The sequence below is a fragment of the Melospiza melodia genome, chromosome 26 (genome assembly GCF_035770615.1).
Source record: "Melospiza melodia melodia isolate bMelMel2 chromosome 26, bMelMel2.pri, whole genome shotgun sequence".
Taxonomy (NCBI): Eukaryota; Metazoa; Chordata; class Aves; order Passeriformes; family Passerellidae; genus Melospiza; species Melospiza melodia.
In genome coordinates, this window is record NC_086219.1 from 2,601,240 (window position 1) to 2,626,206 (window position 24,967).

Below are 24,967 nucleotides of genomic sequence, written 5' to 3' on the forward strand. Positions count from 1 at the left end.
AATTTTGGTCTTTTAGGAGCTGGAGCAGGATTTGTCACCAGGTGGCAGCATGGGAGAGGGAAAAGCTTCATTTCCTTCTGGGAAACATCAGGATCTTCTTTTCCTCAGCATCTAATAAAGCTTCTTCTCGCTGTCCACGATTTAAAACACCTCTGGGTGCACAACTTCCCATAGGGCTGAAGCATTTTGTGATTGTGGGGAGGTAACACAGTGGTCGGCAGGGATTCAGGGCCATTTCTCTCATCTCCAGTTTGTGTGTGGGCACAGCTGGACTCCTGTGACATCTTGGATAGAATAAACTGCATTTTGTATGCAATAAACTGCATTTTGTATACAATAAACTGCATTTTGAAGAGCTGCCTGGAGTCCCACATCTCTCATTCAGGCTCTTTCAAGATGGGATAAACTTACATGAAAAAATAGAGGAACTTCCATGTGCTGCATGTGCAAGTGTTAATTCACTTGGAATTAACCCTTCCAGGCACATTTTTGTTATCCCTTTAACAGTTGCATGTGCCAGAACCTTTAATAGCCCATCTCCAGTCACACAGGCAGTTACACCCTTGCTGTCAAATGATTCCTATGCTAAAAAGAAAAGCATTTGCTGGAATAATATTGAAAACTCACTATTAAGTGCTGGAAGTTTAAGATATTCTCATTATAGCAGGATGCTTACCAAGGAAAGCCCCCCATATTCTCCATAGGGAAATCCTTGCTGAATTCACCACCATGATTTTTTTTCCTTTTAAATTTTATTAAAAATTAATACATGTTACATTTTCAAGTGTAAATACTGAAAAATAGCCTATGGCAAAATAAAAAGGCACAGGATTAAAACCAGCTTAATTGTTTCCATGGATACATGTCTGCTATTTGGCAAAAGGTATTTTATACACTTTCTACAAGAATAAGCATAATTTTAAATATATCTCTGAAGGGTGGGACCCTGTAATTTAACCAGAAAGACAGAATTTGTACTCCTACAATGTGATAAGTGTAGTGATGCCTCACTTGAAGGGGGTTCTTTGGAGCAGAGGAACTCAAGTGCAGGAGGAGAGTGCGACAGGCATCTTGACACAGAGCTCACTGTCACCACAAATAGCAATCCATGAACCACAAAGCAGTGATCAAAGTGCAGGGGCACAGACAGCATGAGAGTTTACACCAGCCCTAACCTGCTCTGGGGGAAAAATGCACCAGAACCAGAAGCAGAACACTGGAAACGGAGCAGTGGAACAGTCTCAGACAGCATTGCTGAGCCCCCAGAAAGCGGGGCTTGGCGTATTAAAACTATTATTCCTTCCTGAAAAATAGATTCGTGGCTGCTTGTTGGTTTCGTGTCCTTGTGTGAGAACGAGTCCTTGTAACCCTGAAGCAGAGTCTCAGTAACAGTCAGGATGTCCTTGGAAACAGTCCTTGAGCCCGGGGACGCAGCGCGGCTTTGCCAGCCCCGGGCTCCATCCCCGTCATCCCTGTGAGGTTCCCAGCGGCTCTGGGACAGCTGAGGGCTTCTTCCCTGGCTCTCCCTGCAGCAGCTGCCCCTGCTGCTGCCCCTGGGGCTGAGCGGGACGCCGGGCACATCCCTGCCAGCAGCTGGTTGTGGTGGCACCAGAGTGCCATGGCGGGTTACCACACGCGGCACGTCCCCGCGGGGTGCATGGCCGAGCCCCTCTCGCAGTGGAACACCTCTGAGAAGGCCTCAAAGTTCTGCAGGGAGCCCATCACCCTAAACAAAGAGAAGGGACTCTCATTCACATGGAAAATGCTGCTCTGGGGGATAGAAAGTGGTTTGGGGCCTCATGTTGGGGAAGATGAAGAAGGAAAGCCATGTAAATAGGATTGCCTGGCAAAAGATTTTGAGAATATGGAAACTATAAGTGAGATTGAAATGAAAGCAAGCTTTGAGATCCTTTAGTTACTGAACAACTGGAAAACAATGGTGTGGTCAGCTGAAGGTAATCCCCTTTTGATCAAACAACACCCTCTGCTTGCAGGCAGGCCCAAGGCTCAGAGCAGACCCTACAGCTTGGCAGAAGGGGCCCAAAGAGGAGTTTTTAGGTTTTAAAATGTAACACAGTATGGTAATGTACTGATTCTTATAGGCTGTATGCAAATGCTATAGGATTTGTATCTTGTACTAGATTGGTTAGTGAGAACTAGAATATTCAACAGAGAAGAAGATTCATGGTATTGTAATGAGAACTTCTCTCTCTTTTAATCTTCTTCACTCTCTCATCCTCTTTACCACACTCTTGCCTTCTTGCTCTTTACCTCTCTCTCTTTTTGAGCCTGCTCTGAGCTGTGGCTGGCATCTCCCAGCAGGGCCCTGCACCCAGGCCCTTTGCAATAAACCCCAAATTCCAAGACCAGAAGAAGATTTATTGTATTGTAATGGGAACCTCACCCTCTGATCCTCTCTTTTACTCTCTCATTCTCTCTTTCCCACTCTCTTTACCTCTCTCTCCCCTTTTTGGGCCTGCTCTGAGCTGTGCCTGGCATCTCCCAGCAGGGCCCTGCACCCAGGTCCTTTGCAATAAACCCCAAATTCCAAGCCCTGGATTCAAAAATCTCTCATCTCCATCCATCCCACCCACACCTCAGAACTTGATTGCAGTTCAGAATATGGGATGCTTTAGGAAATGCAGGTAATATGGACAATGAATAAAAACGCACCTGTACTTCAGAGGGCTGTGCACATCTGTCTTTATGGACTGGCTGGCATATTCTGGTCTGTAGGAACCACACCAAACCTGCACAGGGAGATTCATCATTAGTGGGTCAGTATTGGGAATTCATGTCGGGAACCTCTCAGCTTTCCTTAGAACCATCCCAGTTTGCTGTGACAACACTGGGGTATGTTTTATAGAGAGGTAGAATAGATGTAATTATTTATTAATTAGCTTTTGTTTTATCAAGGTCTGGTGCTCTGGGACAGACCTATCTGCCCTTGATTTCCTCCAGGGGTTTGCTCCAAGGGCCTGAGGCACAGCCCTGTGTGTTCTCACCTGGGCAAAGTTGAGGAAGAAAAGCTGTTTGTGGGACATGTTCAGTCCAGGCAGCTTTGGCTCCTTCCCTTCCTGTTCCAGCCACTTCAAATAGGCCTGGAAATGATCACAGAGCAACTCAGAGCAGCAGCAGGAGGATTTTGAATGGGAGGAGGGATTTTATTCACCATATGCATTAACCAGCATGCTTCCCTTCTGTATTTGTATACATTTTCTGTCTCTAATACAAACAGTGCAGAGAATTTTATGAAAAAGCTGTCAGCATAAGCACTGTTGACTTCATGGTCTCTTTCTACAGGAATTTGTATCTGTAAATAAAGTGTTAAATCTCTCTGCTTCTCTATAGTGATGATTTTCTCTCTTCAGGTAACTGCTCATTAAATAGCAGATAACAACCTTGCTCAATGTTAAATCCATTACCTGTTATTGTTGCACATTAATTGGCCAATTTGCTTTTTTTAGGTATATTGACATGATGGAGACAAGTTAATGTGCCCTCATGCTGGTTAATTCCCAACACTCTGGTTTCTGCAGCCTCTCAGGTGCTGAGACAATCCCAAAGCATGAAACAGAAGGGAGAATGAGGGTAAAAAGAGATCCAGCACCACAGAACATCCACGGATTCCGTGTGCAGGCACATCCCCTCCACATCTGTCATGGCTTTTAGAACAATCCTAATGAAGTAATTAATTGGAATGGTGTCCCTTAGGGCTGGAATTGAAATTTCTGAAAATTCTGGGTGTTCTATAAACACCACACTCAAAACACCACAGATAAAAGGTTTTACTGTGATATCTATTAGGGTTCTTTGTAGGGAAGGACATTCCCTGAGCTCCACCTTTGGGCTGCTTTGGGTGCAAGAATGGCAGCAAGCCATGGGCTCATGAGCTTCCAGGTGTGCAGCTGAGGTTTTAGCTTTTGGAATATGCTAAAAACCTGTTAATTGTCAAATTTTAGCATAGAATAGGTCACAAAACAGGTAAAGTTAAGGTTTTAAAGGTGGGGATTACCTTATAAGCCTGTCGTACTCCTCCGTTATCTGCAATATTTTCTCCTAATGTGCTTATGCCACTGACCTGTAAAAATAATAATTAAAATAAAATAAAAAAGAACGACAGGCCAGTTATACAACAGCCTGACATGCCTGGAACAGAGAGAAGCTGTGACTTTGTGCTGGGACAAGAAAGGAGAGAATGAAATTAGAGAAATCACAGGGTAAGAGCTGTAGGTTGGAACAGGACACACACAAATATGACACGAATATGACACAAATATGACACTAATATAATTAATATAATATAATATAATATAATATAATATAATATAATATAATATAATATAATATAATATAATATAATATAATATAATATAATATATAACACTAATATAATATAATATAGACAGAACACCACTGCACACAGACCCTGGGCTTTCTGGGCCACGCCAGAGTCCCCATTTCATCCCAGTCCTATAGTAGCTGGGGTTTATGCTTATCCCCTGTTAAATTCAATATTTGTGCATAGCCAGAGCTGTGGCTGTTATTGTCACTCACGTTCTGTCCCCCTGCCAGCTCCCAGGTGTAATTCCCATACTGGTGCACCATGCACAGGGACTGCTCCTTGAAATGCAGCGCTGAGAAATTGCTCCACCAGTCCAGCATGTTCCCATCCTTGTCAAAATTCCTTCCTGAAGGAAAACCCAGGGACAAAAGGAAAGTTTTGAGCAGGATTTTAAAACTCTTGCAGTGTAGCAGCCGGGATGTTGGAGCTGCACTCCCTCTTTCCTCCTTGAATTTAAATATTCTGGGCACAGTTTATTCTCTTTGTCACAAAGGAGTGGAATTGTGGGCCCTTTAATTCCCTGATTTCCTGTTCAGTCTGCAGCCCAGGTATAGCTCCAAGGCCTGGTTTTATTTCCAAGTGGATTTTGCAGATATGGTGTAACAAAACCTTCCCTCAGCTCTGAGGTACTGGTTCTGTGTGGCCACATGTCAGAACTGAGCTTTATAGAGAATTAAAAGCTGGAATTGATGTTCTGGAGTTTGTGTTCTTGGTTTTCTGGCTAGAAAAAGGCTTTTCTTTGCTCTGGAACTCAGTTTCTGAGGCAGTTTCTCTCATCTGCACAAACTTATTGAGCACAAAAAAACCACGTGGAAGAAACTCCTGACCTGTAGAGTCAGAAGTGAGCTTTTCCCCCAAATTCTTTTACATGACGTTTGAGAAACTTAAAAAAGCCAATTTATTTCAAGCATTTGGGTCAAAAAACAAAGTCTCCTGGGATTTCAAGACTCTGCTGACATTTGTTCTATCCCAAAAATGTTGTTCACAGATTTCACTGTATTCAGGAGCCCATGGATCTGCTTGCTTTGTGTTCCTGATGTGATGATGCTGTAAAAATAACTTTTTTTTTTCCCTGAGAATTGTAATTTCCTCAATTTTTTTAAAACATCTGATTAATTCCAGTGCTTTGTTCAGGAAACACTCCCTGCAAAACCTTCCATGGAGTGCTCCCAGTGTGCTCCTATTGCTGCTGAGCTGGATGTGGCTGTGCAGGGATTTCAATCCCAGTGCACTTTAATCCCTGCCATTCCTGCCACGAGTTTTAGCTGAAATAAAACCATTTTTTCAGTCATCTCCTCACCGTTGTCATCGAAGCCATGCGTGATCTCGTGCCCAATAACCATCCCAATCCCTCCAAAATTCAGGGCCTGGGGCTGGTGCTTGCTGAAGAAGGGGGGCTGGAGAATCCCAGCAGGAAAAACTGCAAAGACAGGGAGAAGGAGGGAAACGCTGTAAAATGGCTTAATTTTGCAGATTGTTTGCTTGGTGTAAGGGTCAGGAAGGAACAGAAAATATAAAATGATTAGAAACAAGCTCATGCCTCATGCGAAATCGTTTCTCTCTTGCTAAATGGAAAATGACAAGCTAATAAAGGTTTAATTTAGCACATCTGCAGCTGCAGTATCTCCCTGTTTGAGACCCAAGCAGCATTTACATTAAGCTCAGCCTAATTTCTGCAGACTGGGTGGCTCTTAGCAGTGTCGTTGCACAGGGCAAATGCAGAGCTGCCCCATGGGCTGAAAACTCAGCAGCAGGAGCAGCCCAGGACACACTGGGGGCATTCTCTGGGTGCTGGCACTTGGCTTTCAAACCCAAGGCTGCTCAGTGACAGAGGATAAAACTGAGGAGTTTAATATTCATCAATAAAGTGCTTAAGCTGAACAGCCAGGCAGCCTTGCCCACAATTCCTGGATGGGCACAGGCAGGTTTGCCTCTGGATGCAAACCTGAACTGTTTTGTGGAAAAAACCAGCTGGTTAAAAGTGTTTAAACCTACCTATCTGGTTCCTGTTGGGGGAATAGAATGCATTGACCACTGCAGCTCCAATTATCCATCTGAAAATAAATGTTGCATATAGTCAGTCATGATGGGTTTTTTTCCCCCAGATATTTTTTGAAATTTAATTCTGGTTAAGAAGTGCAAGGTATATAGGAAAGAATTGTAAGGATATAATCCTTTCAGGGATTATTTATTTCTATAATCTATATAATCTATATCTATATCTATATTGATATCTGTATCTATATCTAATATATATATAATCTATATCTATCTATATATATACCTATATCTAATCTATTTATATCTGTATCTATCTATATCTATCTCTATATCTATATCTATATCTTTATATATCTCTATATATATGTATATATGTGTGTGTATATATATATGTATACATATATACATACACATATTTGTACTATATATCTATATATATGTAATATATATATATTCTCAGATGGGTGGATATATAAAGAAATATAATTTCCTTGTTAGGAGAGGGAAGAACCTTGTAACAAGAAGGAAAAATCCCTTATAAAGAGATTATGTAAGGCAAGAATTCATGTAGGGAAAAGGGTGCACTGATCACAGCTGTGAAGAATTCCCGATACTAGGAAATTGCTGGTGGCTTCTTTATAGGCAGCTTTCATCCCAAACAAACAACATTCAAAGGGAAAAGCATTTTTCACTTCATCTTAGAATTGTTTAACTCCTTGATTATCTCAGCCCCAGGCATTCCCAGGTACCCACAGCATGAGCTGAACACCCCCACCATGAACCCAGAATTTAGGTTGTGTCTGTGGCTCTGTCTGGAAACTCACATGTCTTGGTCAACTCTCTCTCTCAGCTTTTTCAGGCTCTTCTGGGCTCCAGCTCGCAGGTTTTCCAGGATGTTTTCAAAGTAGCTGTGCTCACTGAAGTTTAACTGCACAAACAGGGATCCATTGGTCAGCTGAGCAGGAAGAGGAACTCCTCGTCCCACTGAGTGTCCTCTAAAGGACGTTTTGGTTGCATGGTTTCACTGAATAGTTGGTTCTTTGCACCAATTATTTATTAATGTGTTTATTTCAATGTCCTTGGAAAGGGCAGTTGCACAGGTACAAATATTCCAGTGGGAAGAAAGCAAAGGCAGGGGTTTATTTTGAGGGATTTAGTGAGATATGCACAAAACACTTACATTGGCATATTCCAGGTCCAGTTTCTCATTGTGATCTTCCAAAATGTAATCTGGGTAGCCAATTTGTTCTTTGATTGCCATTGCCTGGAAGAAAAGAGTTGAATGTTTCCTCTTAATTGTGGTTTTTGTTGGTGTGCTGTTGTTGGGTTGTTTTTACCAAAGTTTGAACACAAAGAATAGTGAAATGTTTTGGTTTTTTCTTGGCTTTGGAATGGTGCTGATGGTCCTGAGGTCAATTAAAAGTTGGAAAAGTTTTTTTTTGGGGGATCTGCGTCACATCCAGTTGGCATTTTTATTGATGTGGGCTAACAAAGGACTGAAAGGAAAGGAGAATGTAACAGGATCATAATGTCCTCTTTGCCTCTTGTTTGTGGAGAAACTGGATATGGTGATACTACAAAATTCCAAATATTTCATGTTCATGAGGGAAAACTGAAGTTCTTTGTTGTGTCTGACCTTCTCACGAGCTTTCTCCTTGGATGCCTCATCCATCCACTGTAACTCATCCAAGGTCTCCACGAACACTTCGCGGATCTTCTCTATTAAATCTCGGACCTGAAAGAGAGCCAGGGAGACACTCATCATTGCCATGCCCTATTCCCAGCTAGGGAGGGATGAAAAGCTTCCTGCTGGAAGGCCATGTCTCCAAATTCTGTGCTCTAAACCATGGTGCTGAGCACCTCAAAGTGTGGATGTGACAGTTTTTGTCAGGGAGTCAAACAGATAACTTTCCCTGGCATTGTTCTGGGAAAAGCTGCGAGAAGCTCAGAGAAAAGAATTAAAACAATTCTTATCTTGGTCTGTGCACCTGGTGTTTAGGAACATGTGGAATGTTGTACGTGACTTTATAGAGAGAAATGTACAGGGAATTGTTGTTCCTAACTATCCAATGGCATGAGAAATATTGTTTGAGAACCAATCAGGTTCTGAGTGAACAATCTTGCCTATAAATATGGGGAGTTTGGTAATAAAGTTTTGCTTTATGCCTTCTAAAATTTTGGAGTGAAATGTTGTTCTTAATACAACAGTGACATAAAAGAGCATCACAAATGAGTCCTTGCACCTTCCTGACTGGTGGATAACTCTCCCAGGCACCAGAGGGAATGGGCATTGTGGATGTGTTGCTGTTGAGTCATGAACGACAGAAAACCCATTCCTTTTTATATTCTAGTCCACTACAGGCGGACCTGATTAGTCCCTTAATCAAAACACCATTAGCTAATTAAGAAGACACCCATCTGCAAACAACCTTATGGGCTGTAAACAGTTTATTACAAAACACCAGGTGCAGACTGTTCAGAATTCTTTCTCTCCAGCTCCCTAAACCTTCCCAGGCCGACTCATGGCAAAGCTCATTTGGCTTCCTCCCTCTCTCTGACCAGGGAGCTGCCAGCAGAGTGGATGTACAGTAGTATGAAGGGTAAACTACATACCATCCTCTTGCTCTCACCAGCAAAAGTCTCCCGGACATACATGGCTCCCACCGCGTTCTCCAGGTTGTTGTTGACGTAGCTCACGCACTCCCGCCAGCGCGCCTCCTCTAGCGTCGTCCCGTACAGGGCCTGCAGCAACACAGCCCACATCCACCCAAAGCTCTTCCAAACACCGACTAAACTAACCCAAACACTGCCTAAATTAACCCAAAGGTTCCAAACCACCGCCTAAATTAACCCAAACACTGCCTAAATTAACCCAAACACTGCCTAAATTAACCCAAAGGTTCCAAACCACAGCCTAAATTAACCCAAACACTGCCTAAATTAACCCAAAGGTTCCAAAGCACTGCCTAAATTAACCCAAACACTGCCTAAATTAACCCAAAGGTTCCAAACCACCGCCTAAATTAACCCAAACACTGCCTAAATTAACCCAAAGGTTCCAAGCCACCGCCTAAATTAAGCTAAAGCTTTCAAACCACTGACGAAATTAAGCCAACGCTTTCAAAGCTTTCAAACCGCTGCCTAAATTAATTCAAGGGTTTCAAAGTGCCACCTAAATTAACCCAAAGGTTCCAAACCACTGCCTAACTTAACCCAAAGCTTTCAAAGCACCACCTAAATTAACCCAGTTGTTTCAAACCACTGCCTAAATTACCCCAAATGTTTCAAAGCACCGCCTAAATTAACCCAAAGCTTTCAAACCGCTGCCTAAATTAACTCAAACACTGCCTCAATTAACCCAAAGGTTTCAAACCACCACCTAATTAACCTAAAGGTTTCAAACCGCCACCTAAATTAACCCAAAGCTTTCAAACCACTGCCTAAATTAACCCAAACACTGCCTAAATTAACCGAAAGCTTTCAAACCACTGCCTAAAATAACTCAAACACTGCCCAAATTAACCCAAAGCTTTCAAACCACTGCCTAAATTAACCCAAGGGTTTCAAACCACCAGCTAAATTAACCCAAATACTTCAAAGCACCGTCTAAATTAACCCAAAACTTTCAAACTGCTGCCTAAATTAACCCAAGGGTTTCAAACCACCAGCTAAATTAACCCAAATCTTTCAAACCACCGCCTAAATTTACCCAAAGGTTTAAACCTACCACCTAAATTAACCCAAAGCTTTCAAACCACTGCCTAAATTAACCCAAGCACCGCCTAAATTAACCTAAAAATTCCAAACCACTGCCTAAATTAACCCACCCAAATGAACCCAAAGCTTTCAAAGCACTGCCTAAATTAACCCAAAGCTTTCAAACCACTGCCAAAATTAACCCAAAGTTTCCCACTGCTGCGATTGGGCGTGTTTGAGCATTCCACAATGTAATCTCAGTGTCTAGAATGGTTTGGGCTGGGAGGGAGCCTGAAGTTCATCTCTTTCCAAAGCCCTGGCTGGGTTTTTGTGCCGGGCAGGCTGGGTTTGGTGATGATGAAGGGGCAGTGGTGCTCTCCTCTTGGTGAAGAGAGGAAATACCTTCCTGTAGCTGGCCCGAGCGTCCTTGAAGCGCCGGCTCAAGCTGCTGACGCGGTCGATCACCAGCCGCCAGATGAGGTAGTTCTGGATGGTGCTGTGTGGGAAAGCAAAGCTGAGCTTAACCCCCTCTAAAAACCAGCCCTAGGGCAGGCAGACAGAGGGGAGTCTGAATTTTGGATGGAGACAATGAAGGAAATCATTGCTGCCAGTGCTGGGTGTCACAGCATCTCATTTAACTGCAGTTATCCAGCCCGAGGATTGGGCTGTCGTGTCTGTTCTGGGATTCATTTCTTATTTTTCTTCCTTCTGGAATGTAACAAGAGCTAAGCCTGTCATTGTTTTTTCCTTCCCATTTAACCTTTTCTAAGCAAGCAGCAAGTGAGGCACCTTGTGCTGCAGTATTTGGAATTTGAAACCTCCAAAAGCATTTCCTGTATTTTACAGGAGTCTCATTTTCCCTCAGAAGCTCAGAACTAGCGAAGGGGGTCCAATAATTGACATTTCAGTGATTCTTCTGTGACCTTTGTCCCACCTATCCTGCAGTTTCTTTACCTGGCTGAGTACTTGGAGATGATTGCTTTCAGCTCTTGCAGATAAGGCATCCCATACACAACCACCTCCTCCTCTGGGTCCACCTGAACACTCACTGAAGACATGACACGTTGGATGAAGAAGGTCCAGTTAAATTCCTAGGCAGAATTTAACAGAGAGACATTCCAGTGTTGGATGATTAAATACCTCAGTAACTTTTGACAGTCTTATGGCCTTGAATGCAGCTTTTAAAGAGATTCTGAGGGTAAAATCAGGAATGGGAATGATTTTATACCTCTTTGTTGAAGCACTGACCAATTCACAAAGCCATTTCCAACTGGCAAGTAATTAAGACACCCTGAAGGATGAGACTGCTCATGAAACACTTACATTGAATGCAAACTTTTCCTGCAGCTCTGCTAAGGTCATTTTGTTGTACAACAGGGTCACATCGTGCCTTTCCTCTGCTGGGGTGGTGGCCTGAGGACATTCACAAGGTTATTGCAGGAATCAATGGCTGAAATCACATGCAGGTGCACACACACACACACTCTAACAATATTCATATTAACCAGTTCGTTTTGGGGAAAAGGAAAATAATTTGGTTGTGCCCAGTGCTGCTTCCAAAAATTCAGTACAGGAACCAATAATGTTTCAGGGATATGTTGAACCAAGTGGTTTCTTCTGTCCTCTTTAGAATGGAAGGATTTCTGGGGGATTTTTAGGGTGCTGTGGGTTATTAAGGGTGCAAGGGAGCCTGCCCTGGTGTTATCCCAACGCATGGCTAGCAGAAGGTGAATTAGCCTGCTTTAGAATAGCTCCAAATAGAAATAAGGCTGGGACTGGAGCAGCACAGCAGGCAGAATTAGAGACACAGGGGCTCTGATTTTTGGGCTGCTCATGGCACAGAAAATCTTCTTCCCCCACTTGTTCTGGTCTGTGGCTTTTCTTCTGCATTGAAAACTCCTGCACAAACCAGCAGGAGACTCTTCCCCCTCACCCCTTGTCCACACAGCTTCCTGAGGATTTCCTGAGCTCTCTACTCACATTTGCAATCTCTGTTTCAAGCTCCATGACCTTTGCCATCTCCTCCTGGACAAAGGAATCATCCCTGGACACGTTCTTGTCCTCGCGGATCATTTTGGCGATGGTGATCATGAACTCCAGGTAAGCCTCCCTCACCTGCACTCGGACACAGAACAGGCAGGAAAGGTTTGCTGTCCATCATTTCATAGAATCCCAGAATGGTTGGGGTTGGAAGGGACGTTAAAGCCCATCCAGTGCCACCCCTGCCATGGCAGGGACACTTTTCACTATCCCAGGCGGCTCCAAGCTTTGTCCAACCCAGCCTTGGACGCTTCCAGGGATCCAGGGGCAGCCACAGCTTCTCTGGGCACCCTGTGCCAGGGCCTCCCCACCCTCACAGGGAGGAAATTCATCCCAATTTCCCCTCTAACTCTACCCTCTGTCAGTTTGAACCCATTCCCCCTTGCCCTGTCACTCCAGGCCCTTGTAAACAATCTCTCTGTCGCAGACATCTTTTATGAAAAATCCTTTCTTTAGGATTTTTCCTCCTGAGAAGCTGAGAGGCCTCAGGAACAAAATGTAAACATGGATTATCTGCTGCTGTGGGATGCAACAGGTGCATCTGTGATTGGCCCATGTTGGATATTTGTATTTAATGGCCAATCACAGTCAGCTGGCTCTGACACAGAGCCGAGCCACAAACCTTTGTTATCATTCTTATTCTATTCTTAGCCAGCCTTCTGATGAAACCTTTTCTTCTATTCTTTTAGTATAGTTTTAATGTAATATATACCATAAAATAATAAATCAGCCTTCTGAAACATGAAGTCAGATCCTCATCTCTTCCCTCAACCTGAGACCCCTGTGAACACCAGCACATCTCTCTTCACTATTTCTGTGGTTCATCTTCACATTTCTGATCCAGCAAAGCATTCTCTTTGTCATGAATACCTTAAAGGGCACTTGCCAGCCTCAAAACAAAAATTCTCCTTCTCTGTGCCATGCAAGCCTGGCACTCTGGGTTAGAATTATTGCTTGGGCAAAGAGGAGGCTCTGTGCTTTGAGTTACACTATGGGAACAGCGATCCAAAATTCCAGGGTGAACAGGGAAGGTTTGAGTTCTCTGAAAGTAATACCATAAATCTGCTCAGGTCTGGTTTTAGTGTCTGAAAGGAGAGCTCTGTTCCAGACAGTTCCCAGTGGCACCTTTGCTTTATTCCTGATGGGGAGGCTCTGACTGATTTATGCCTCAGAAAGGGCCTTGAAAAGACATTTGGCTGCTGAGGGAGTGCTGATCCCTGATGCAGGAAAACTCCATGCTACCTGTTCTTCTCCTCACATATTTTCTCCCTCTGTAGAAGCCAGATAAACACAGTGGCTGTGGTGAAATTGAGTCTGGGCACTTACAGATGATGATTTGTGGTTTTAGGCTGAATGCTGAGCCTTAATCAGGCCAGACTCCCCCAGGCCTCAGGAGGAGTTTTGCCAAAAGATGCTGGACTAAGCACAGGGGGAGTTTGGGTCATCAGAGCTGGGCTCATTGTCTGGGGGCAGCGAGCTGGTAAATACAAATAAAAAGGGGTTGTGTCTCCTCCTTGGTCATTAGGATTAAAAGCACAGCCTCAGCCCCCCTGCTTTGTGCCTTCAAATTAAAGCTGTATTGAGCAGAACTGGTTTTCTTTCTCTAATTTAGGATTGTCTCTGCACTCTACCTGATTTCCTACCTCCTCCAAGTCAATCTGTGTCTGACCTTCATGCCCCAATGCATAAATATCCCTTTTTTCTGCTGTGGGTGCTGCCGTGGAGGTGACACTTGCAGGGGAGATTCAGCAGCTTTCCACACTTTTCCATTTCCAGATTGTTTTGTCCCAAAACCTGGCAGCACCTAATGGTGCCCAGAAGGTGTGGGGACAATCCCCTGTTATCCTCACAGGGCTATATTTTAGCTAAATTCTCTATAAAATGTAGCCAAAGACACTGAAGTGAGAAGAAAACTCTTCCCACTGATGTTTTCATCTGCCTTTACAGCCACAAGACAAAAGAGACTCAAATGCTGATTGTTGTCCCTCTGTATTCCCTTCCATTCTTGTTAGGAAAATTGGTTTGATGTTGGGCTGCAAATGCTCTTTGTTAGCAAGGCATAATTGAGGAAAATAAAATGTACTAAAGCAGTATTTTCATCTTGGAAACAGACAAATTATCTGGCTCTGTTTGCAAGAGCTTTCTGTGTATTTACAGAAACTGTTTTTGCAGAATCAGTGGTTTTGCCCCGAGCATTGGCAGGGGAAAGCAGCTAGAAAATAATCTCTCACAATTTCATGTAACTTTGGGGGAAGGGGAGGGTAAGTGGCAGCAGATTCCTGCTTGCCGAGCATCAGGGATTCAGAGGGAGATACAAGCAAATCTGCACTGAAAATGTGAAGCTTTTCTTCAAAATGAGAGACTGCCTAAGCTACAAAACACAATTTTATTTTCTCATAACCTTCTTCATGAGTTGCTCTGAGCAGGCTTAGTATTTATACTGTTGTTCAGTCTTTTTGTAAACTTTACAAAATGTTGGTTTAATTAGGAAAAAAACATAGCAATGGATGTCACAGCCTAGTTGTGGTTGTTGCATAGTGTGAAAATTCATGTATTGGGGTTTTTGAAGGAACAGGGATAAGGAATAAAGTTGTTTTAGTGCACAGAGTAAATCAAAACAAGGGATACTTACTCTCTGATAGTTGCCCCCATTAAAGTAGTAGTCCCTGGATGGCATCCCCAAACTTGGCTGGTCAATCTGAAGGAAAATGCATTTCTCTGGTTAGTGGTGAGCAGGAGTTGGAGGGTGCAGCTCTTATCTCTGAGTTTCCAGGTAACAACAGGGTGGATCTTAGTGTGGGTTAAAAAGCAAAATTTTTCACTAACCATGAAGACCCAAGAACAAATTTAAGTAACTTTTCTACATTGCTTGACTTTAAGGCTGAACTTCTTGCACAACCATCCATCAACAAACTCTGAAATACCCTTTATGTGTTTTAAACCCATGGTTTCCTGCTATATCTTAAACTTCATCCTCATTTTTTTTTAAGTCACAAGAATTTACAGCCCTTAAATGCTGTAAATCAGCAAAAGCTCCATTGATCCTTATTTCTTTTGCTGAAACAAAAATTCTGCTGCCATAAAACATTTCCCAATATGTCTTTGAGACAGAACTGACTCTCAAGGTACAGAGTTTTATACAAATTACCTACATTTTACCACTATTGTTCAATGAGAAACTCATCTCTCTGCAGTGTAAATAATGATCCATTAGGATTTTCTGGCATATAAAAAATTCCCTGTCCTTTTTTTTTTCCTTACATAAATGATGTGTCTGCTGGAATCCCTGTCATCATTCCACACGAACATGTCGATGAGGACACGTTTGTTAAACCTGGAGTTCATGATGGAAAGGGTTTCCTCCATGCTCCAGCTTGGCTCTGGGAGATAAAAGGGAAAAAATAAAACAGAGTTAATTTGTCAATCTGTGTCAGACTGATTGAAGCTGTGCAGTTCACGCGCTGAAATTTTGGAGATCTATTTAAATGGATCAATGAGTGTTAAATGTGTGATAGCCTGACTTGTGTTTGGGAAGAGAACTGAAAATGGAAGGATTTATTTTGGTGACAATGGCTTCCCTGCTTCAGTAAATAATTCTGATGAGCCCTCCCAGGCCCAGCATTACCTTTGGTCCTACTCCAGTCTGCAGAAGCCACTGGCCAATCTCCAACCATCCTCAAGGCCTCCAGCAGGGGCAGGGAATCTCTTTGCTCTATGAGACCTGAGGGAGCAAAGACAAATTCTGCATTGTTTTCATACAAAAATAAAATTAGGAAAAATAGGTAACGGCCTAACAGCTTGAATTTGCAACTGAATGTGTCATAAATAAGACAGCAAAAAAATAAGAGATATCCTGAAGCCATTCTTTATAAGTCTTCAGAAAAGGAATGAACATACTTCTGCATAAAAATAAAATAAAATAAAATAAAATAAAATAAAATAAAATAAAATAAAATAAAATAAATGTAATATATTAATATAATATATGCTATATAATATATAATGTATGATATATGATATATTATATATGATATATGAATATAATATATATGTAATATATAGTATATAATATGTAATATATAATATATGCTATATAATATAATATATGCTATATGCTATATAATATATAATATATGCTATATAATATATAATATATAATATATGCTATATAATATATAATATATAATGTATGATAGAAGATAGAAGATAATATAATATAATATAATATAATATAATATAATATAATATAATATAATATAATATAATATAATATAATATAATATAATATAATATAATATAATATAATATAATATAATATAATATAATATATAATTATAATTATAATTATAACTTCTGCAATACTTCCAGGGCTGATTTGGAGTGGGTTGGTTTGGGAAGGATGAGCTGGGCCAGGTTTGTGCCTTCTAAAGGAAAGGCTTTGCATCCACGCCAGGGCTGGGTACCAACATCCACCCTTTCCACATCCCAAATAGGTATTTTGAGGTTTAATGAAAAAACAAGGCATTTTCACCCATCTGAAGATGAATTTTCCAGGCAAGGCCACGTGGATTAGACAGATATTGACTGGATTTTGCTTAAAATGCTTTGGTTTTTCTGTACAGCTGGTTTTGAACAGGGGAATTGCTGGAACAAGACACTCACTCTCATTCATGCAGGACTTGTAAAGGATTTTGGCTTTCTGAAATGCTTCTCTGTCCCCTTGGTCTGAAGTCTCCAGCACACCTGGGGAAGGAACCATTGCAGTGAGATTTGTGCCCTGGGGACCTTTGATCATTTTGCAGAAATCCCTGAGGCCTCAGGGCTGTGAAGTGTGGGCTGCAATTGCTGTCAAACCAGAGAGCTCTTCATGCTATTAGTGGAATAAAGTGCCAAGTGAAGGCCCTGCAGACAGCTTGTCCTGCTCCTTTTGGAGTCAGCACCCAATCACCTCTGGATAATTTTTAGTGGGAACAGGATGTCCCCACAAAATGGGAGAGATAAAAGCACCAGAGGGGAAAAAAAAATCCCAATGAACGCTTCTGTGAAAATTTAATTCTCTGTCTGGTGTGCAGTGAGGAAGCTCTGAAATGAGCACAGGTTTCTGGGGATGGAGCAGCTCCATGCCTACCTTTGAGGATGATCTCCAGCTCGTCCCTCAGGATGTCAAAGATGCTGTATCTGGAGCTGGTCTCTGGGATCACGTGCCTGTTCAGCCAGCCCCCACAGGCATACTGGTAGAAATCCTGGCATGGGTCAGCTGTGGGGTCCATGTTCTGGATGATTCTGGCAGCTGGGCAGCAAAAGTGGAGAGCTGAATTCTACAGAATGCCCAGGTGCCCCTGGGACTGCTGGGGACACTCAAGGAGCTGCTTGGCAAGACTCAATCCCTGCATGTTATGACTTGAGAAATCCTGTTTTCTGCTTAGAAAGGGATCTGAATGGCAGGTGTGGAATGGCAGGTGTGGAATGGCAGGTGTGGAATGGCAGATGTGGAATTGCAGATGAAGAATTGCGGATGTGGAATGGCAGGTGGAGAATGGCAGGTGTGGAATGGAAGATCTGAATTGCAGATGTGGAATTGCAGATGTGGAATGGCAGAAGGAGAATTGCAGATGTGGAATGGCAGATGCAGAATGGCAGATGTGGAATGGCAGGAGAATTGCAGATGTGGAATGGCAGATGCAGAATGGCAGATGTGGAATGGCAGAAAGAGAATTGCAGATGTGGAATGGCAGTTGGAGAATGGCAGATGTGGAATGGCAGGTGGAGAATTGCAGATGTGGAATTGCAGATGCAGAATGGCAGGTCTGGAGAATTGCAGATGTAGAATGGAGATGTAGAAATTCATCCGTGGAATGGCAGGTGTGGAATTACAGATGTGAATGACAAATGTGTAATGGCAGATGTGGAATGGCCGGTGTGGAATGGCAGATGTAAAGTGGCACATGCAGAATTGCAGATGTGAATGGCAGGTGTAGAATAGCACATCTGGATGGCAGAAGAGCTGTCCCAGAGCACAAGGCCTTGCAGGGAACAGTGCCCAGTGCTCCCCTGAGCTCCAGTTTAGGCACTGCCCAAAAATCCAGTGTTCCCATGGGGGTGTTGGGAACATCTGTGCTTTACCCTCACCTCTCTTGAGTGCAGATACCACAAATAAAAAGGTGAATGCCCCATGAGAGAGAAAATTCAGTCTAAAGGGAGTTTTATTCTGCTTACAGACACAGATTGTGTCGGTGAGTCCATGGCCTTGGCCACCCTGGCAATTTTCCTGTGCCTCTCATGAATGATATTCCTTACCCAAGGGGAAATCTCACTCCTTTTCACCTTAAACTCTGAATTATCTCTTTTTTTCAGGTTCAGTGCCAGCCCTCACAGCCTCCCCAGTGCAGCAGGAATCCCCAACACCCCATTACCTGCTGTCACACACCCAGGGGTGGTGCAGATGCTGCCCGAGTTGGTGCCATAGTGGGAACCTGCAGGGAGAGGAGGAAAGCAGATGGAATCACTTGTTTGGGAAGGGAATTCCTCCCAAAATCACTCACCAGAGCCCAATCCCGCTGACAGCTCGGCGCTTTGAGAGCAGGAGAGTGAAATGTTGGTGCTTGTCAAAGACATCAGATGACAACTGTGAAGAAATCTGGGAATTTTTGAGGGAAATTTATTGGCAGCAGCACTTCAACAGCCTTGACAGTGAGTTTTATCTCTCCTGGAAGGAGAATGAGACCATCTTTTCTACCTGCTAACTGCCTCCACAGTCTGCTCAAAGCGTGGGATCCTTTTTTAGATAATTATTAAAATGCTCTGAGCATCTTCAAAGCCACTGAGGCTGAGGGATCTGGGGGATCTCCTTGGCCTGGGAGATGGAAATTGATTTTGCTGCTTTAATTTCCCATTTAAAAAACTGGATGCCTTGCTTTGCTACCCTTATATCAAATGCTTTACTACTTATATCATATAGGCAACAATGTGGTTCCACTCTGAAAAACAAAATCTTGGTCCTTTCCAGCAGATTCAGCCATTTTTAAGCTTTGTTTTTGATCCTTGCTTGCAGAAAAGAGTTACCAAATAATCACTTTCATTGCAAGTAAAAGTGCTTTACATGAGAGCAAACAAGATTACAGCAATTCAGAGGGAAATAAAACAGTGGGGGAGAAAAGAGGGCTTTGAAGTTCATCACTGGAAATGACATAAAAAGCCCCCACTGTTCTGGGGAACGTTCAGGGCTCAGCTGAGCCTGGCTGTGCTGGGTGGGAGCACATCTGCAAGAGCAAAATTCTGTGTATTCTGTGTCCTGCCCTGAATTTGGGCTGTCCTGCCCAAATTCTGAGTCTGGAAACCCAAACAGTGGAGGAGCAAAATGCCTGGAACAATGGGAAGCTTCATAGAGATAGTTATATATTTTTCTCTTTTTTTCTCTTTTTTTTTTTTTTTTTTCTTTTTTTTCTCCCTTTCTTTTTTCCTTTTCCCCCCCTTTTTTTTCTTTTTTTTTTTTGGTGTTTGTTTCCGCATTTGTTGGGTGTTATTTTTATGTGCCGGATGAAGCCAAGCCAAATTTGTGGAGTTTGTTAAACCCTCCCATAATTAAACAATTTTGCAAAAACCAAACCTAAAAGCCCACTGAATCTCCAAAGGGGGAAATAAAATACTTGGAGGGAAAGAAATGAGCAGTTCAAGGGCAAAAAGGAAAGGAGCAACAGCAAAGAGCAGCGTGAGGAAGAAATCATTGAACTCCAAGAATTTTGTGGTAGAATCTGTTAAGTTTTGCGGAGACAATTTCTCATTGTTTCCCAGGGACCAGGCAGGACTGAAATGGATAATTTATTTATAGATTAATCTATATCTATCTATCTATATCTATATATAAAATTAATTAATTTATTGATACATTTATTTATTTATTTATTTATTTATTTAATTTTATTTTAGAAACAACAGTCCAAGTTTTCAGTAGACACACAGTTATTTATTTATCTCAATTACTCTTCTAGAACAACAGCCCAAGTTTTCAATAGGTATTAATATAAATATATGTTTATCACAGGTATTTATATATTTATATTTATTTCTATTTAATTTATATTTATACATTTATTTTTCAATAGGTATTTATATATTTTTATCACAGGTATTTATATATTTATCTCAATTAATTTTCTAGAACAGCCCAAATTTTCAATAGAAACACAGGTATTTCTCTGTTTATCTGAATTAATTTTCTAGACCAACTGCCCAAATTTTCAGCAGAAACACAGGTATTTATTTATCTGAATTGATTTTCTATAACAACAGCCCAAGTTTTCAGCAGAAACACAAGCATTTCTCTATCTAAATTACTTTTCTAGAACAACAGCTCAAGTTTTCAATAGGTATTTATATATTTATCACAGGAACCTATATATTTATATTTATATCTATATTTATATCTATATTTATAGTTACATTTATAGGTATATTTATATTTATAGTTATTTTTATTTTTATTTTTATTTTTATTTTTATTTTTATTTTTATTTTTATTTTTATTTTTATTTTTCATTAGGCGTTTATATGTTTATCACAGGTATTCCTCTATTTATTTATCTGCATTACTTTTCTAGAACAACAGCCCAAGTTTTCAATAGACACACAGGTTATTTCTCTATTTATTTATCTGAACTACTTTTCTAGGACAACAGCCCAAGTTTTCAATAGACACACAGGTATTTCTCTATTTATTTATATGAATTAATTTTCTAGAACAATAGCCCAAGTTTTCAGTAGAAACACAGGTATTTATCTATTTATCTGAATTAATTTTCTTGAACAACAGCCCAAGTTTTCAGCAGAAATACCCTCAGATGAGGGTGGTTTTTTGGGTCTGAAAAGTTCCTTGGATGTGAAAAATCCCCAGATTGTGTCCAGACCTCTGTAACTGCACTGCTGTGAGAGCCTGAGTGTTTTTGTTGGCTGGGAATAGAAATAAAAACCCCAGTCAGCATTAACAGAACTCCAGGAATTATTGCTGTGCCCATTTCATGCACCACAGTGCTCTTCTGCAAGATGGCAGAAAAATATTCCCCCTGAAGCACAAAGCCTAAACATGCCTTCAGAAATGAAAAAAAAAAATAAAAGTGAATGCAAAGCAGGACAGGCAGTGCTTTAATTTTCTAATTTAATTCCTAATTACAAGCGAAACAAAATGATTTTTGGAAGCCTGGGTAGTGTCACTGTGACCAAGGGTGCATCAAGGTGAAGGGAGAAATGTGGATCTGCTCTTGGTGAGCAATGCAGTGCCCCCTGCACATTGCAAAATTAACATTTCAGTGGAATTAGCAACAGGAGATGCCCAGGATAACACTGGTGGTTGTGTCACATGAAGGGTGCTCAGCCACACTGGGTATTTTTTCCTTTTTTGTGGTTTTTTTCCTGTTGTTCTGTGGAATTTCTGTGGCACAGCTTTGAGCCAGAGGTGCCTTTCCCATGGGGAAAAAGGATTTGAGCATTGGGAATGGGCTGAGAAAAACAGAGCTAAGGGGGGCGCTGGGACAAAACTTTTCAAGACAAATAAAAAATAGATATTTCTGCTGCAGGAAGAGTCTGAAGAGCTCTCATTGCTTCAGTTCTTGACCCAGGCAGGGCATGTGGGCAGTGGTCTGTGAGGATGGAGCTCCTGCTGCTCATTTCCCACCTGGAATCTCATTTCCCACCTGGAATCTCATTTCCTACCTGAATTTTCCCTTCCCACTTGGAATTTCCCTTTCCCACCTGGAATTTTATCTCCCACCTGTAATCTCATTTCCCACACAGAATTTTATTTCCCATCTGGAATCTCATTTCCCACCTGGAATCTCCTTTCCAACTTGGAATTTCATTTCCCACCTGGAAACTCATTTCCCACCTGAAAACTCATTTCCCACCTGAATTTTCCTTTCCCATATGGAATTTTATCTCCCACCTGTAATCTCATTTCCCACTTGGAATTTCCTTTTCCACCTGGAATTTCCTTTCCCACCTGAATTTTCCTTTCCCACTTGGAATTTCCTTTGCCTCCTGTAATCTCATTTCCCACCTGGAATTTTATCTCCCACCTGGAATTTCCTTTCCCACCTGGAACTTTATCTTCCACATGTAATTTCATTTCCCACACAGAATTTCCTCTCCCATCTGGAATCTCATTTCCCACCTGGAATTTCCTTTCCCACCTGTAATCTCATTTCCCACCTGGAATTCCATTTCCCACCTGGAATTTAACTTCCTACCTGGAATTTGCTTTCCCACCTGGAATCACCTAACACTGGTGGCTGCTCCAGCTGTGGGCTGGGATGGGGACAGAGGCACAAAGTGGCTCCAGGGCACATCTGGACACATCTGGTGGGGTGTGAGGAGCACAGGGCGGCAGAACACCAGCCCTGCACTCTGGGGAACACTTCCAGGGAAAGTTTAATTGCAGATATGAGAAAATATTTAAGTTTGAGACCTGTTTTTCTCACAGATAAGCCTTCCTTAAACACATGTAATGAGCACAGACCCCGCCTCTGGGTTTGGATGAGACCAACACTTGGGTAAATATTATTAATACCTGAATTCTGCATTGTCTGGAGCCAGCAGAGGATGTGGGGCAAATTTTCCCAAATCCTTTCTGCATGCAGGCAGCAAAACCCAATGCCAAGCTCAGTGTTTGATACAGAAACTCCTCCTGCAGGACCTGGCTCTGGGGAATTTCTCTCCTGAGCTAATAGAATCAACTTTCTGATGAACTTTATGAATACCAAGCACTCAGATTTCGCTGGTAGCAAAAAAAAAGTGAACAATAACAATGGTTTTTCATGAATTATTGCTCAGCATTGTGCAGTGTTTCACTCACAGGTGCTGGAAATGCAGCTCCCTGCAGCAGGGGAGGCAGAGACTATGTTTTGCTGCTGTGTTTTGCTCCAGTTTCGCTGCTCCCACTTTAATTTCACTCTCCAGTGTTTTAACAAAGCTCCCAGCCCAAGAGGCTTTAATGGAAGTGACAAACACGAGGCAGAGCTGCTCCCCAGCATTTGATGCTTCACAGGGTTTCAAAGTGGGGCTTTGCACTTGCTGTGCCAGTGGGAAAACTTTGGTTTTACCAAGTGTGCTCTGCAGTTAAAATATTTAAATATTTAGGCAAAACACTTCAAACTAACGTGCCTCAATGCCAGGTTTCTGGCAAGATATTTGCATTCAAGTCGCTGAAGCAAATCACACTTAGAGATCCAACTGCCTGATGGAATATTTGAAAAGTCTCCTTTTCCTCAGCAGCAAGTGGTTTTTTATTTTTTTTTTTTTAGGCTTTCACATTGTAATAAGTAATTTCCCCTTCAGGGAGATTGTTTTTAGAAGTGTTTCAAAGCAGCTGTTGCTTTAAAAACCCTGGCAATAATGAATCTTGGCTTGTGCTTGGATAAAATGGGGAAATGTCAGTCCTTGCACACAGACACACACACCTTCCCTCTAAAACAGCACATCAGCTTTGTCAGAACAGCTCTGAAAACAACAAACTGCACGGAATTAAATAAAATAATAGAATTTTGCAGAGCATAACTCAAAATTTCAGTGAAAGCCAACATAATCTCTGTGCACAAGGCAGGGAGAGCTCAGTCCCACACAGAGGTGACCTCATGGTCTCCCTGTGTTTTTGTTTTCATTTAGCTCTGAGAAAAAAAAAAAAAAAGGGAGAAAAAAAAGAAAACAACAACAACAACAAAAAGGGACTTTTTCTGCTGTTTGCAGAGGGAAGGGGAAGATAATTCAGATTATTCCCGGGTTCTTACCTCTGGTGCTGGCATAGAGGATCACCAGGGCGACGGCAGCGCAGGTCATGAGGAGCAGCAGGACAGCCAGCCCGATGGCCACAAAGCTCCAGGGCTTCCTCCCAGATTTGGTCGATTTTTCCACAATATCCATTTGGCTTTCTGATTTCCCCATTATTGTAACGCTAAATCAGGGAGGGGAAAGGGTTAACAGCACGGCTACATCAGGATAGGGAGAAGGCAAAAAAAAAAAAAAAAAAATAAAAAGGAAGCAGGATAAGAGCAAAGACAGCAAGAAAACTTCCAAGTTATTACATGTATTTGTCCATTTGATTGTCCACAGATTTGCCAAGCTCATTCTCCATCTCCCGAGCCTGCGCGTCTGCTCTGGGGGCAGCGCCACAACTTCAGGAGCCTCTTTGGGAAGTGTGGAGAAGTCTCATGACCAGCTTGGGCAGCTCCTTCCTGGCAGGCAGGGAAGGAGGGGGGCAAAGAGCCGCTTCCCCTGCCCGCTCCCAAAGCGCTCCCTGGATAATCGGAATAATCCCTGCGCGGCGCTGGGCTCCGCCAGCAGCAGGGGGAGCCGGGCTGGGGCTCTGTCACCTCTGCCACCACTCAGGGAATCCGGGCTGGGACTCCTGCAGGACTCTGTCACCTCTGTAACCAGTCAGGGTATCCGGGTTGGGACCCTCGCAGGGCTCTGTCACCTCTGTCACCACTCAGGGAATCCGGGCTGGGGTCCTGTCACCTCTGCCACCATTCAAATAATCCAGGCTGAGATTCTGTCACCGCTGTCACCGTTCAAGGGATCCGAGACGGGACCCTCGCAGGGCTCTGTCACCTCTCAGGGAATCCGGGTTGGGACTCTGTCACCGCTGTCACCATTCAAGGGATCCGGGTTGGGACCCTCGCAGGGCTCTGTCACCTCTCAGAGGAGCCGGGCTGGGACCCTCGCAGGTTCTGTCACCTCTGTCACCATTCAAGGGATCCGGGCTTGGACTCTGTTGTCACCTCTGTCACCTCTCAGAGAATCAAGGCTGGGAGACTCCTGCAGGGCTCTGTCACCTCTGTCACCAGTCAGGGAATCCGGGCTGGGACTCTGTCACCTCCGTCTCCACTCAGAGAATCCAGG

The 24,967-nt window shown here is 42.6% G+C and overlaps 1 protein-coding gene across 2 annotated transcripts; it reads right to left on the reverse strand.

Moving 5' to 3' along the window:
• Positions 1–739: 739 nt before the first annotated feature.
• On the reverse strand, positions 740–24,758 carry MMEL1 (membrane metalloendopeptidase like 1). Of its 2 annotated transcripts, XM_063176954.1 has the most exons (24): positions 24,543–24,758; positions 24,151–24,438; positions 23,857–24,020; positions 18,496–18,555; positions 17,211–17,372; positions 16,745–16,825; positions 15,708–15,803; positions 15,344–15,462; positions 14,715–14,780; positions 12,023–12,157; positions 11,366–11,455; positions 10,997–11,133; positions 10,445–10,538; positions 8,960–9,088; positions 7,983–8,081; positions 7,527–7,610; positions 7,171–7,274; positions 6,341–6,399; positions 5,646–5,765; positions 4,558–4,691; positions 4,016–4,081; positions 3,006–3,101; positions 2,674–2,750; positions 740–1,726 (listed from the first exon to the last, which is right to left on the reverse strand). In XM_063176954.1, exons 2-24 carry the CDS (start codon positions 24,198–24,200, stop codon positions 1,627–1,629), a joined length of 2,322 nt encoding a protein of 773 aa, XP_063033024.1. In that variant the 5' UTR covers positions 24,201–24,438; positions 24,543–24,758; the 3' UTR covers positions 740–1,626. The 2 variants fall into 2 exon arrangements, with proteins under 2 accessions (XP_063033024.1, XP_063033025.1); XM_063176955.1 differs by lacking the exon at positions 24,543–24,758 and having other exon boundaries at positions 24,151–24,467.
• Between the last annotated feature and the right edge of the window lie 209 nt (positions 24,759–24,967).

What these genes read in the sequence shown, in the direction of transcription:
- MMEL1 (XM_063176954.1), bottom strand. Translation starts at nt 24,200, where the DNA reads ATGGAGAATGAGCTTGGCAAATCTGTGGACAATCAAATGGACAAATAC. An exon ending in CCAGCAGACACATCATTTAT is followed by an intron (nt 14,781 to 15,343) that starts GTAAGGAAAAAA and finishes ATTTTCCTTCAG; the next exon opens with ATTGACCAGCCAAGTTTGGG. An exon ending in AGGAAAAGTTTGCATTCAAT is followed by an intron (nt 11,134 to 11,365) that starts GTAAGTGTTTCA and finishes AATTCTGCCTAG; the next exon opens with GAATTTAACTGGACCTTCTT.